General features: G+C 40.4%; 1 protein-coding gene across 1 annotated transcript in view; it reads left to right on the forward strand.

Annotated features, from left to right (window-relative positions):
* Window positions 1-390: 390 nt before the first annotated feature.
* The window catches only part of SEMA3C (semaphorin 3C), a 79,549-nt gene continuing 66,566 nt past the window's right edge, over window positions 391-13,373 (forward strand). The window contains exons 1-2 of the mRNA XM_039325006.1: window positions 391-456; window positions 9,776-9,895. Coding sequence (XP_039180940.1) covers window positions 436-456; window positions 9,776-9,895 — 141 coding nt within the window. The 5' untranslated portion in view covers window positions 391-435. The remainder of the gene's footprint in view (window positions 457-9,775; window positions 9,896-13,373) is intronic.

The following is a 13,373-nucleotide window of genomic DNA, read 5'->3' on the forward strand; positions in this document are numbered from 1 at the left end:
CTTGAGCAGCGGGGTGGTGTAGAAAACCTCCAAGGTCCCTTCCAACTATTCTATTCTATTCTATTCTGTTCTGTTCTGTTCTGTTCTGTTCTGTTCTGTTCTATTCTATTCTATTCCTCTGTTATTCTGCTGTTTAATTGGTACTTCAGAAGAGAGGTTGGGAAGAAGGGGAAAAAAAGCTGCATTCAGTCCCTTAAATAAGTTTTTCATAAGAAAAAAAAAACTAAAGACAAAATTTCCCCAGCAAGTTAGTTAGTTGAACAACAATATTGACTTTATGAGTTTAGGCACCATGCAAAGGCAGTAGGACAGCTCAGACGAATCCCTTCCTCCCTGAATATGTATTAAAGATTATGCAATTCATTTAAAATATTTCATTTTCTTTCCACACAGATTTTCTGGCCAGCATCAACAGCCAAGGTTGATGAGTGCAAAATGGCTGGCAAGGACCCTACAGTAAGTCTTTTATTTTTTTTTCCTTTTAATTAGACATATGGCTGCTTGGACCTTTGATTCAGCTAAAAGCAGAAGGGAAAAAAACATATATATATTTTTCCTTTAATACTCTTTGGGCTGGACGATCCTGTGAAATTGTGATTGGTGCAAAAGTCTAGGTCAGAGGTCCCCAAACGTCACTCTCCAGTCTAGTAACGGTCCAATGCAAAAGAAAATCATACTTAACAATTTCTTCTCCCAAAGATTGTTGTCTTTTTCACTTACTAAAAGATGGTGGCTGAACTGGAATGATTGAGCAAAGTCAAATAATACTGCTCAATGTTCATATTAGAATTTCAGTACTTTTTTTAAAAAGCAGTGCATTGAAATTTTATTTCCTACATCTCCGTTCCATTTCCCTGCTATGAGTGCATGATATTTTCAAAGGGGTTTTTATTTGCATGGCTATACAGGCACTTTTTGCAATGTATGGCTGTGAAAGTTGGACCATAAGAAAGGCTGAGCGCCAAAGAATTGAGGCCTTTGAACTATGGTGCTGGAGAAGACTCCTGCGAGTCCCTTGGACTGCAAGGCATTCAAACCGGTCAGTCCTAGAAGAGATCAACCCCGACTGCTCTTTAGAAGGCCAGATCCTGAAGTTGAAACTCAAATACTTTGGCCACCTAATGAGAAGGAAGGACTCACTGGAGAAGAGCCTAATGCTGGGAAAGATTGAGGGCAATAGAAGAATGGGACGACAGAGAATGAGGTGGCTGGATGGAGTCACTGAAGCAGTAGGCATGAACTTAAATGGACTCCAGAAGATGGTAGAGGACAGGAAGACCTGGAGGAACGTTGTCCATGGGGTCGCGATGGGTCGAACACGACTTTGCAATTAACAACAACAACAACAACAACAGGCACTTTCTCTTGAAAGCAATGAAGAATTAAGCATGTGTGATCTAATACTATTAGAATTTTGCCTGTTATTCGAATATTTGAAGCTGCACTGAAACTGCACATGATTCTTTTTGTAAATGACTTATACATGTAAAGTAATCAAATAAATATTATGTTCAGATATCTTTATAAAAACAATCGGGCCGCACAAGGGCAGGCGAGTGAGTGAAGCTTCATCTACACTTGCACACCATCTAGGTTGCACATACCAAACCATTCCCTACACATACACAATCCCTGGTCCGTGAAAGACAATTTTCCTTCTGAAGCCAGTCTCTGGAGCCAGAAAAATTGGGGACCGCTGATCTAGATCTCACCACCAGGGTCTGGAAAACTTAGCACGTTGCTTATGTTCAGAACCGAGCTTTTTTTTAAAAAAAAAAAAAAAAAGAAAATCCACAAAAACAAATAGACTTTAAACCAGAATTATTTTTGTTAGGAATAATAGGAGCTAATTCTGAGAAAGATTGCAGATATTTAATGCTACACATACTAATGGCAGCAAGAATTGTATTGGTCCAACATTGGAAAAATGAAAACTTACCAGCTGAAGAAGTACTAATTAAGAAAATTCTAGAGTGTGCAGAAATGGACAGATTGACTTTAAAGATAAAAGAGAAAGAAGATCAGTGTACGTTAGGTCATGGGATAATTTCTATCAATGGCCAGAAAGATGGGTTAGAGAGAAAGGAATGTGATATGTAATTTTGAGTATATATTATGAGGGATAGAATCAAGATCACATGAAGTATTAATACCACTTTACAATGTTTTGGTCACCATGATGTAAAAAAGATGTTGAGACTCTAGAAAGAGTGCAGAGAAGAGCAACAAAGATGATTAGGGGACTGGAGGCTAAAGCATATAAGAAACAGCTGCTGGAATTGAGAACGTCTAGTTTAATAAAGAGAAGGACGAGGGGTGAATGACAGCAGACTTCTAGTTTCTCAGGGGTTGCTCCAAAGAAGAGGGAGTCAACCTATTTTCCAAGGCTCCTGAAGGCAAGACAAGAAGCAATGGATGGAAACTAATCAAGGAGAGAAGCAACCTAGAACTAAGGAGAAACTTCCTGACAGTGAGAACAATTAACCAGTGGAGCAACCTGCCTCCAGATGTGGTGAATGCTCCAACACTGGAAGTTTTCAAGAAGAGACTGGACAGCCATTTGTCTGAAATGGTATAGGGTTTCCTGCCTGAGCAGGGGATTGGACTAGATGACCTCCAAGGTCCCTTCCAACTTTATTATTATTATTACTATTATTATTATTAATCTTGTTCTTCTTGTTGTTATTATTATCATTATTATTATTATTAAGAAAGCTACTGAGTGATCAATTAACATATTGTTATGATAATTAACTAGTATCTATTATTGTTTGTTAAATACATGAACCGACCCCACCTTATTCCTAACCCCATAAAAACTAATAAAACTTATACAAAAAAAGAAAATCCATAAAAAGCCAACAAAATTCTCGTCTTGCTTTTCTTCTTCCTAATGATGGAAACCATTGGTAAGACTTGCTTTCAATAACTCTTAAAGAATATAAGGCATGCTCAGCTAATACTCACGTAAGTGCTTGGATAGGATCCCAGACAGTATATATATGTTCCATTTTGCAGGGGGGGGGGACTCCAGAAATTTATACATTCCTAAAGCACTTACTGCCTGATCATAAAATACTGTTTTCAGCAGATGTCTGAAAAAGATTAAAACTTTCTTAGAGCAGGTAAAGGTGGTTGTGAATGTTATTAGAATCAAATCACGGATTAGGGAGAAGAATCATCTGTTAAGCCAATTACTGGGGAGAGAAAAAAAAAAACCCTCAAAGAAATTCTGGATCAAACAAGGCAGCATCTTTGTTGAGTTAAGAGATTAATGTGGCGTATCGGGCAACTCTCAAAAAGGCTGCTGTAAGAAATGAAAAGAATTCTAATTCCAGTTGGAGGCGTATGCTAGTCTGGCTGAACATTTGGTGGTGGAAACTCAGAGCTAGCTTGTGTGTAATTTTCTTTTTTCAAAGAGATGTGCTAAGCGTTCACTGTCTCTTTTATTAAAGCTTTAGTGGTGAAGACATTGAAAGTGAGTATCAAAATTTTCAAGAGCGTTTAATCTTGATGGGATCTTGGAGTCAGTTGAACTCAGCTGTGTTTTGCTCAACCATAGTTTATTAATAGATCCTAATTCTGTCAGTTTTTACAACTTATGAAGCCAGAATCCATGATTCATCAACTAGAGTATCCAGGTTTCCAGGAACACACTAAATTAAAATTAAAACAAAAACAAAAACGTTATGGTATATAGCTTGATTCAAGGTTGTTCACTGTCAAAATATTTTCCAGCATGATTTTACTATGAATCATAGTTTTATTGTAGAGAATGTCTTTAATGAGAAACTTCATATACAAATAATACATTCCTTTTACAAAACTATCAATATCCAGATATATATGTAAGCTTTATGGAACTAAATAGCAATGCATAAATACATACAAAGTGGTTGTATTATGAAATCTCTTTTCTGCTAATATTGGAAAAAGGTGTGCTAATTTTAACTGGACAGAAATAAAACCAATGATTTTGTTGTTCATAAGATTAGGCAAAGAATCAATGGACTGCCCACGTGGAATAATTACATTATAATCTCTACATCAAATAAAATCAAAACCTTAAAACTCCCTTTTTATCACCCTGGAATGAGAAAGACGAGCTTCTTTATTGTTGCCCGATTCCTAAAACCTGACTCTCAGTTTAAATCACATTCAATAAAGCCATGATGTAAAAAAGATGTTGAGACTCTAGAAAGAGTACAGAGAAGAGCAACAAAGATGATTAGGGGACTGGAGACTGAAACATATGAAGAATGGTTGCTGGAATTGAGTATGTCTAGTTTAATGAAGAGAAGGATGAGGGGGGACATGATAGCAGTCTTCCAGTACCTCAGGGGCTGCCCCAAAGAAGAGGGAGTCAAGCTATTCTCCAAAGCACCTGAAGGCAGGACAAGAAGCAATGGATGGAAACTAACCAAAGAGAGAAGCAACCTAGAACTAAGGAGGAATTTCCTGACAGTTAGAACAATTAACCAGTGGAACAACCTGCCTCCAGAAGCGGTGAATGCTCCAACACTGGGAGTTTTTAAGAAGAGACTGGACAGCCATTTGTTTGAAATGGTATAGGGCCGTGCTGGCGAACCTATGGCACGCGTGCCACAGGTGGCACGCAGAGCCCTCTCTGTGGACACTTGCGCCATTGCCCCAGTCCTAGACCTTCAGTTGGCTTTTATAAAACCTTTTTGCTTTAGGCCTCTACCGCCATGTACAAAGAAAAAAGGTTCAATCAATCAATCAATTTCAACTTCTCACGGGAAAAAAAAAGATCTCGCAAAGTTGGAATTGATTGATTGAACTTTTTAGTCCCACCCAGTCTGCTGTTACCACCGCAGCCATGCCCAACCAATAGGCCACGCCCACCCAATAGGTCATGCCCGCCCGGCACCCGACGATACGTAAGTGGGTTTTGGGTTGCAGTTTGGGCACTCGGTCTCTAAAAGGTTCGCCATCACTGGTATAGGGTTTCCTGCCTGAGCAGCAGGTTGGACTAGATGATCTCCAAGGTCCCTTCCAACTTTATTTTTATATTATTATTATTATTAAGTTTCTTTGTGTCAAATCAGCCTCTTTTAAACTGCCCTTAAAGTGCAGCTTGCTCAACCTGGAAAGTTGTAAGGAAAGGCTTTTAGCCTTCTCTCCTCCAGGGCTGCACACAGAGATGACTGTGACTAATGGATGTGTTTGTAAATGCATTATCCCAAAGGTGCTTTTTCACAAGGCAACTGGACTTTCTTGTTGTTTTTTCTTTGAAGACGTTTCGCTTCTCATCCAAGAAGCTTCTTCAGCTTCTGGATGGTGGGGAAATGGAAGGATTTATACTCCTTGCAGACAACTGGTTATTTGCATTCTTTTAGAGAGTCGTTGAGGCCACCTGGAGGTTTGTCTCTGGTCCTCATGGTCACCTGAATGGTGCAAACGGGTGTGGAGCCTTCTTGGAGCTGCTGAAAGAACTGTGTTGTATACTGGAGATAGATGATGGCCTGTGTTGTAGACTGGAGATAGATGATGCCATATCTCTCCCCCTCTGTTGAGAGAGGGCTGTTCATTTTTGACATAGATGACTGATAATCCACATCAGGGGTCTTCAAACTTGGCCCTTTGATGACTTGTGGACTTCAACTCCCAGAATTCCCCAGCCAGCATGCCTGGCTGAGGAATTCTGGGAGTTGAAGTCCACAAGTCATCAAAGGGCCAAGTTTGAAGACCCCTGATCTACATAGACATTGTAAATGCCTTGTATCACTTTTCCTGTTCTTCTTCCTCTTAATATTTTCTCAGTTCCACCCATTTTAATTCATCCTGAAGTGTGAGAGGCAGAGATTTGCTTAAGACACAGGGCTCAAAACAGCTACTATACTGGAACCAACTAGCAAATGAACAGAACACAGACACTTCCAGCTTGATATGGGTCTTGGGAATGAACACACTGCCTTTTATTAAGCATACTTTTCCATAAAACTGATTAGCAAACTTGGGCAAATGCAGCCCACACTCTGTTAATACCATAATGGCCCTGCAGTTGTCATTTAAAAAAATGATATTATATCAAGGTATATTAAGTACATTTTGCAGGTTTAACTTTTTTTTTTAAATCAAATCAGAGGAAAGAAATATCGACTCTTACAAGCCTAATAGATTATATCATTAAGCTGTCACCAGGAATGGAATCATAAGCTTTCTGTTTAATTAAATCAGGATAATTTTTAAAAATGCACATTGTCCTTCCATTAGCAGATGAGGATGCCTTTCTAATACATTAAGCACAGAATATTTTCGTATTAATCCTTATGAGGAGCATGTGTATATAAGCGTATGTGGGTTTGTGTGTATAGATACAGTAGCAGTAGCACTTAGACTTATACAATATACTGCTTCACAGTGCTTTACAGCCCTCTCTAAGCGGTTTGACAGAGTCAGCATGTTGCCTCCAACAATCTGGGTCCTCATTTTATTGACCTCGGAAGGGTGGAAGACTGAGTCAACCATGAGACATTGAGGATCGAACTCCTAGCATTGGGCAGAGTTAGCTTGCAGTACTGCATTCTAACCATTGTGCCACCAGGAAGGAGAATGAGAAAGGGAAGGAAGGAAGGAAGGGCAATAGCACTTAGTCTTATATACTACTTCATAGTGCTTTACAGCTGTAAGCAGTTTTTCAGAGCCAGCATATTGCCCTTAACAATCTGGGTTCTCATTTTATTGACTTTGGAAGGATGGAAGACTGAGTCAACCATGAGCCATGGAGGATCGAACTGCTGGCAGTGGGCAGAGTTAGCCTGCAATACTGCATTCTAAGCACTGTATGCTAAGTACATACAGATTGACTAGTATGTCAACATCAGTAAATGCATGTGTGCATGCCATCTTTCAGAGTGTTGAGATCTAGATGAGTGGGAGGGAGAATTTGGCTGAATATTAGGAAAAAATGTTCAAGCAGTAAGGAATGGAGGTGGACGAGCTGCAAAACTGGTGGAGGAGGAACTTGATGGGTGTATTTATACAGAGGCTGGTGCGCCTTAAATGTTTTACAATGCACCCTCTCCCCTTGTCCCTTGTGTACATTTGTGTGTTAATGTACATATGTCTTAGGCCAAAGCATATGTTCATTCTGACACTTTTATTCCATATGGGTTTTTGTTAAGTTCTCTAAGGGGTCCAACCATTACCCTTGGCTAAGCTGCATTTCCAGACAACCCTAGTCTGGGCTGAAGGCTGCTGGGTGTTGTAGTTCAGAAACATCTGGAAGATGATAGGAATGCCACAGATATTATAAAGGATCTCAGAATTTGGTCAGCTAGATATCCCAGTAAAACCTCCATTGAAAGCTGGATGTTTGTTAAATTGCGGGTTCATTCTAATCCTAACAAGAATTTCAAACAAGAGCAAGGCAAAGTCAATGCCCATTGTCCCCTCAGAATGGGAAGGGATAAGTCCTAAAATCTTTTTTTTTTTTTTTTTAACAAATACCCCTCTTCCTTTTCTTGAGTCTTGCTATTGACTCAAGAGTCAACAAAAGGTCTTTTCTTAATGTCTAGACAGTTTCTCCAGCAGTATTGAAAATTTGCTTGTAACATCAACTGCAGCAGACATTTAACCACCCATGTGGAAGATGTAAACATGTAATTTGTTCCTTTTCTGTTCTTGCCATTCCTTCATTCCTTGGTTCATTGTAGACCCCAAGTAAGGCCTGCTGGCACACAGATGTTTTTTTTCCAGATGTGGGCTTGTTTAGGACCCGGTTTGGCTTTTGTATCCAGCACCTGCTAATAGCCTCAGTGTTTACGTACACGTAAACCATCATTTATCACGGCACAATGTGTCGTCTTTCTCCAATCTTATTTGTATCTTTTTCTTGAGAGGCAGAAAGGATGGGAAATTGGAGGGGTAGCTTTAGACCAGCAGTTCTCAACCTATGGATCACAGCCCCATTTGGGGTCGATCGACCATTTCACGGGGGTCGCCAAGCAAGGCTGTCTGCCATTTTTTCCCCTTTTCCAGCGGGTGCCTTACCTCCCTTGGGCTGGGCCAGCTGGTGGCCCAGCTGGTGGTCGGCCTGCTCCGTCTCTGCCGCTTGCCAGCTACGCCTCAGCCGGCGCAGGGGGCAGCACCACGCATGCGCGACATTCCCGGGCAGGGAAAGTCCTCGACTTACGACCAGTTGGGTAGTCCTCAGCTTACGACTGGTTTAGTCCTCGACTTACGACCGGTTGGGGGTCGTGGCATTAAAAAGGTTGAGAACCACTGCTTTAGACATTTGGATAGAAGCATCCAAATACGCTAAATCAGTGGATGAGTCACCTTTGTTCCCATCCTCTTTACATTGGGCAGAAAGTCCCACCAATTTAGATCAAAGAAACTTTCTCTCCCCCTCCCCCTCGTGCTTCAGGTCCTGACTCAAAAGGACTTGAAGCACGATTCAGCAGTCCATCTGCATTTAAAAGACAAAGGTCACCCTTTTGAAGACAGCAAAGTCCACATTTTGGACAGAGAGGACCGCTGGTTTGAAAGAGGGATCAAAGAGGCCATCTATGTCAAAACTGAACAGCCCTCTCTCACTGGGGGGGCAATGACATCATCTATCTCCAGTCTACAACACAGCCCTTTCAGCAGTTGCAGGAAAGCTCCGCGCCCATTTGCACCACTCAGGTGACCCTGAGGGGACAGATAAAGCTCCAAGTGGCCTCAATGACTCTCTAAAAGAAGGCAAATGACCAGCTGTCTGTGAGGAGTATAAATCCTTCCATTCCTCACCCTTCAGCAGTGCTGAAGAAGCTTCTTGATGAGAAGCGAAATATCTTCAAAGAAAAACAAGAAAGTTCAGTTGCCACATTTGGTGGACTTGTCAAGATATTAAAGCTTTTTGGATCAAGATTTGGTGGAATATTCAAAAGATTTTTAAGAAAAAGATTAAGTTTACTCCGCAATTATTTTTGTTGGGTATTATTGTAGATTTTGATGTTAAAGAAACTAATTTTGATGTTGAACCTTATAACAGCTGCAAGATTATTGGTGGGGCAATACTGATTGGGAGAAGAATTTGTTGCCTACTTTGGAAGAATGGATACTTAAAGTGTCTAATTTAGCGGATATGGCGAAGATCTCCGCCTATTTGAAGGACCATTCACAAGAAAGATATATTATGGTTTGGAGAAGATGGATTGATTATATTCAGAAGAAATATGAAATTGAAAAGTATTATCTTGCTTTTGAGTAGATTTTAGATAATTATTAATAGCTTTAATTATATTATTATTATTGACTTAATTTGTTAATATTTGTATTGAGAAGGAGTTAAAGTGTCTTATGGTTTTGATTGATAGTATAGTTGGTTTATGTTAGTTGGATTATATTTGTTTATTCTTTCGTTTTACCCTGTAATCAGCTCTGGGAAGTGGGGGGAGGGGGGGAAAGGAGTGGAGGGTTTATATTGTAATTTATTTATTTATTTATTTATGAGACTTATATACCGCTTTATAATAAATTTATAAAACTTTTAATAAAAAAAAATGAAACTTCAGTTGCCTCCTGCAAAAAAGCATCTTTGGGATAACGCCAGAAGTTATGAATGCTCCAACACTGGAAACTTTTAAGAAGAGACTGGACAACTATTTGTCTGAAATGGTATAGGGTTTCCTGCCTGAGCAGGGAGTTGGACTAGATGACCTCCAAGGTCCTTTCCAGCTCTTCTCTTATTTTGCATTCTGTTCTAATGTGGCCTGTTGTGATGTAACATTTATGTGCAGGTTTATCCATTTCCCCCCCCTTGCAGCACGGTTGCGGCAATTTTGTCCGGGTGATACAGATGTTCAACCGCACCCATCTGTATGTTTGTGGGAGTGGAGCGTTTAGTCCCGTCTGCACGTACCTCAACCGAGGACGGAGATCTGAAGTAAGTAGGTCCTTTAAAATTGTTTTCACCTCTTGATCAATTCCTTGCTACATTCAAACAAAAAAAAAATACCAAGTAAGGAGCTTGCTTTCTTAAAATTAAAGGCTTTCCCTAAAGCTGCTCATTTTTTTCTGGAAATTCTGATTTGCTTCAATTTAAGTGCTATTTTTTTTAAATTTTCTGACAGCTTCTCTCTCAGTCACGTGTATTGTGAGATCCATGCTTGGTTAGCATGATGTACTTGGTGCTGTCTCAAGTACATGATGCCGAACAAGGATTACACAATACATGGGATTGCATCCCATGCCGTGGAACAAGTATGAAGTATTAATACCACTTTACAATGCCTGGGTAAGGCCACGCTTGGAATACTGCATCCAATTTTGGTCACCAAAATGTAAAAAAGATGTTGAGACTCTAGAAAGAGTGCAAAGAAGAGTAACAAACACGATCAGGGGATTGGAGGCTAAAACATACACGGAACGGTTGCTGGAATTGGGTATGTCTAGTTTAACGAAGAGAAGGACGAGGGGGGGGACAGGATAGCAGTCTTCCAGTATCTCAGGGGCTGCCCCAAAGAAGAGGGAGTCAAACTCTTCTCCAAAGCACCGGAAGGCAGGACAAGAAGCAACGGATAGAAACTAATCAAGGAGAGAAGCAACCTGGAACTAAGGAGAAACTTCCTGACAGTTAGAACAATGAACCAGTGGAACAACCTGTCTCCAGAAGCGGTGAATGCTCCAACACTGGAAGTTTTTAAGAAGTGACTGGACAGCCATTTGTCTGAAATGGTATAGGGTTTCCTGCCTGAGCAGGGGGTTGGACTAGATGACCTTCAAGGTCCCTTCCAAATTATTATTATTATTATTATTATTATTATTATTATTATTATTATTATTATTATTATTATTCAAGATAAGAAATTAGATGTTTCTCTCAGGACAGCCTTGTTGAGATAAAACTTTTACCAAAGAGATTTCTCTTACTCCGTGCGCTGATCTAGGGAGGATAATTGATATATCAATATAATCAGCTGAATTCTGGTGAACCTTGCCTGACTTAAATATTATTTTTAACATTATTTTTCCATGTTTTGAGTTCCAATTTTGGGGAAGTTTATGAACGGCATCCAGCAAAACTGGCTTGAGGCCTCGGTGTTCTCTGAGTTTGGTTGTTTTCTTGCAGATGTTTCATTGCCCAAACTAGGTACCATTATCAGTGCAAACGGCTTGTCACAATGTCAACACAAATACAGATAGTCCTCGACTTACCACAGTGACAGTTCAAAGTTAACAACGGCACTGAAAAAAAGTGACTTTTTCACACTGACGACCGTGGCAGCATCCCCAGGGTCATGTGATCAAAATCCAGATGCTTTTTCTCCTTTAAAGATTTTCATCCATTCCTTATTTTGCAAAATTTGCCAAACTAGGCAGAAGGTTTTGTTTTTTGTTTTTTTTTGCCCTTGAACTGGGAGAGAAAATGTTCATGAAATTTATCACTCCTTCCCGTGTCTTGGAACAAATGGCTAAGAATGGGAGGAGATCCTTGACCCATTTTTTAAAAAAAGAGGGGGATTTTTTAAAAAATATTCTTCCAAAACCTCGCAAAGTACAGAACAAAATGTTTAATTTCTCCAATGGGCTGAGATAAACACAGCATGCATTAATTTATAATAACATGCTGTGCTTCAAGATAAGGCAGAGACTGCAAAAAAGGGATGCTTCAGCTGGGCTCTCTCTTTAACCAACCGTCGATTGGTCAGATAAACTGCTGGCTCAGACATCTGGACTCTGCAAGGCACTTGACCTCAAGCTCTAGCTTTTCCTTGCTCTTATTGCAGAAGCCAACAATAGCCAAGCTGCTTCGAGCCTAAGGACTTAAAGTGTTCCTCCTGTTTGCAGCGCTGGCATCCATACGTCTTAATTGGCCCAAGTGAATTTATTTTTAGCATCCCAGAGGCAGGATTAGTGGGAAATGGGACCACCTTATCAAGGAGAGACGCCTGATGTAATTTGACTTTCTAATTCTATTTTTATTCTTAGTTTTCGGAGGAAGCTTTTGTTGGGAAAAGGTTGGGGTAAGGAAGGAGAGGAGAGGAAGAGGCAAGGAGGAAAGAAAGAAAGAAAGAAAGAAAGAAAGAAAGAAAGAAAGAAAGAAAGAAAGGGGGAGGGAGGGAGGGAGGGAGGAGGGAGGGAGGGAGGAAAGAGAAAGAAAGAAAGAAAGAAAGAAAGAAAGAAAGAAAGAAAGAAAGAGGGAGGGAGGGAGGAAGGAAGGAAGGGAGAAAGGGAGTGAGGGAGGAAGGAAGGAAGGAGGGAGGGAGGGAGGAAAGAAAGAAAGAAAGAAAGAAAGAAAGAAAGAAAGAAAGAAAGAAAGGGGGGGGAGGAGGGAGGGAGGAGGGAGGGAGGGAGGAAAGAAGAAAGAAAGAAAGAAAGAAAGAAAGAAAGAAGAGAGGGAGGAGGAGGGAAGGAAGGGAGAAAGGGAGTGAGGGAGGAAGGAAGGAGGAGGGAGGGAGGAAAGAAAGAAAGAAAGAAAGAAAGAGGGAGGGAGGGAGGAAGGAAGGAAGGGGAGTGAATGAGGGAGGGAAGGAAGAAAGGAAGGGAGAGAGGGAGGGAGGAAGGAAGAAAGGAAGGAAGGAAGGAGGGAGGGAGTAAAGAAAAAGAGGAAGGGAGGAAGAAAGGAAGGAAGGAAGGAAAGAAGGAAGGAAGGAAGGAAAGAAGGAAGGAAGGAAGGAAGGAAGGAAGGAAGGAAGGAAGGAAGGAAGGAAGGGAACCCGAAGGAAGGAAGGAAGGAAGGAAGGAAGGAAGGAAGGAAGGAAGGAAGGAAGGAAGGGGAGTGAATGAGGGAAGGAAGGGAGGGAGGAAGGAAGAAGGAGGAGGGAGGGAGGGAAAAAAGAAAGATAAAGAAAAAGAAAGAAAGAAAAAGAAAGAAAGAGAAAGAAAGAAAGAAACAATATATATATATATATATATATATATATATATATATATATATATATATATATATATATTTGTTTTCTCTAAAGTCAGAGTCTGGTGGGATTATAACCTTACTTTGTATTACAGCTGGCATCAAACTGTTAAAAACTAAAACTTGATGCCCTTAATCTGTGACGTCCTCAATGCTCTTTGAGGTTGATTGTTTTCTTGCAGATGTTTTGTTATCTAACTAGCTAACACAGAAGATCTTACCTGTTGGGTAATGACATGTTTGCAAGAAAACCACCAAGCTCAGAGGGTACTTGGGACCCCTCATTTCAACACTGAGCTACAGATATTCCCCTCTATTGATACCTTCCTAATCTACTGTACATCACAGAATGGAACAGCAGTGCCCTTCCTATTACAAAATGACCCCCTTTATGGACAATTTGAACAGGTGCTAATACCGTTACTGCTCACTCAACACATCACATCTCTTATTCACTGACGATGTAACAGCCCATTAGTGTGTGGCGTGCTTTTAATGGCCTCTTTTT

This window comes from Crotalus tigris, unplaced genomic scaffold (genome assembly GCF_016545835.1).
Source record: "Crotalus tigris isolate CLP2741 ecotype Arizona unplaced genomic scaffold, ASM1654583v1 scf7180000024315.672297, whole genome shotgun sequence".
Classification (NCBI taxonomy): Eukaryota; Metazoa; Chordata; class Lepidosauria; order Squamata; family Viperidae; genus Crotalus; species Crotalus tigris.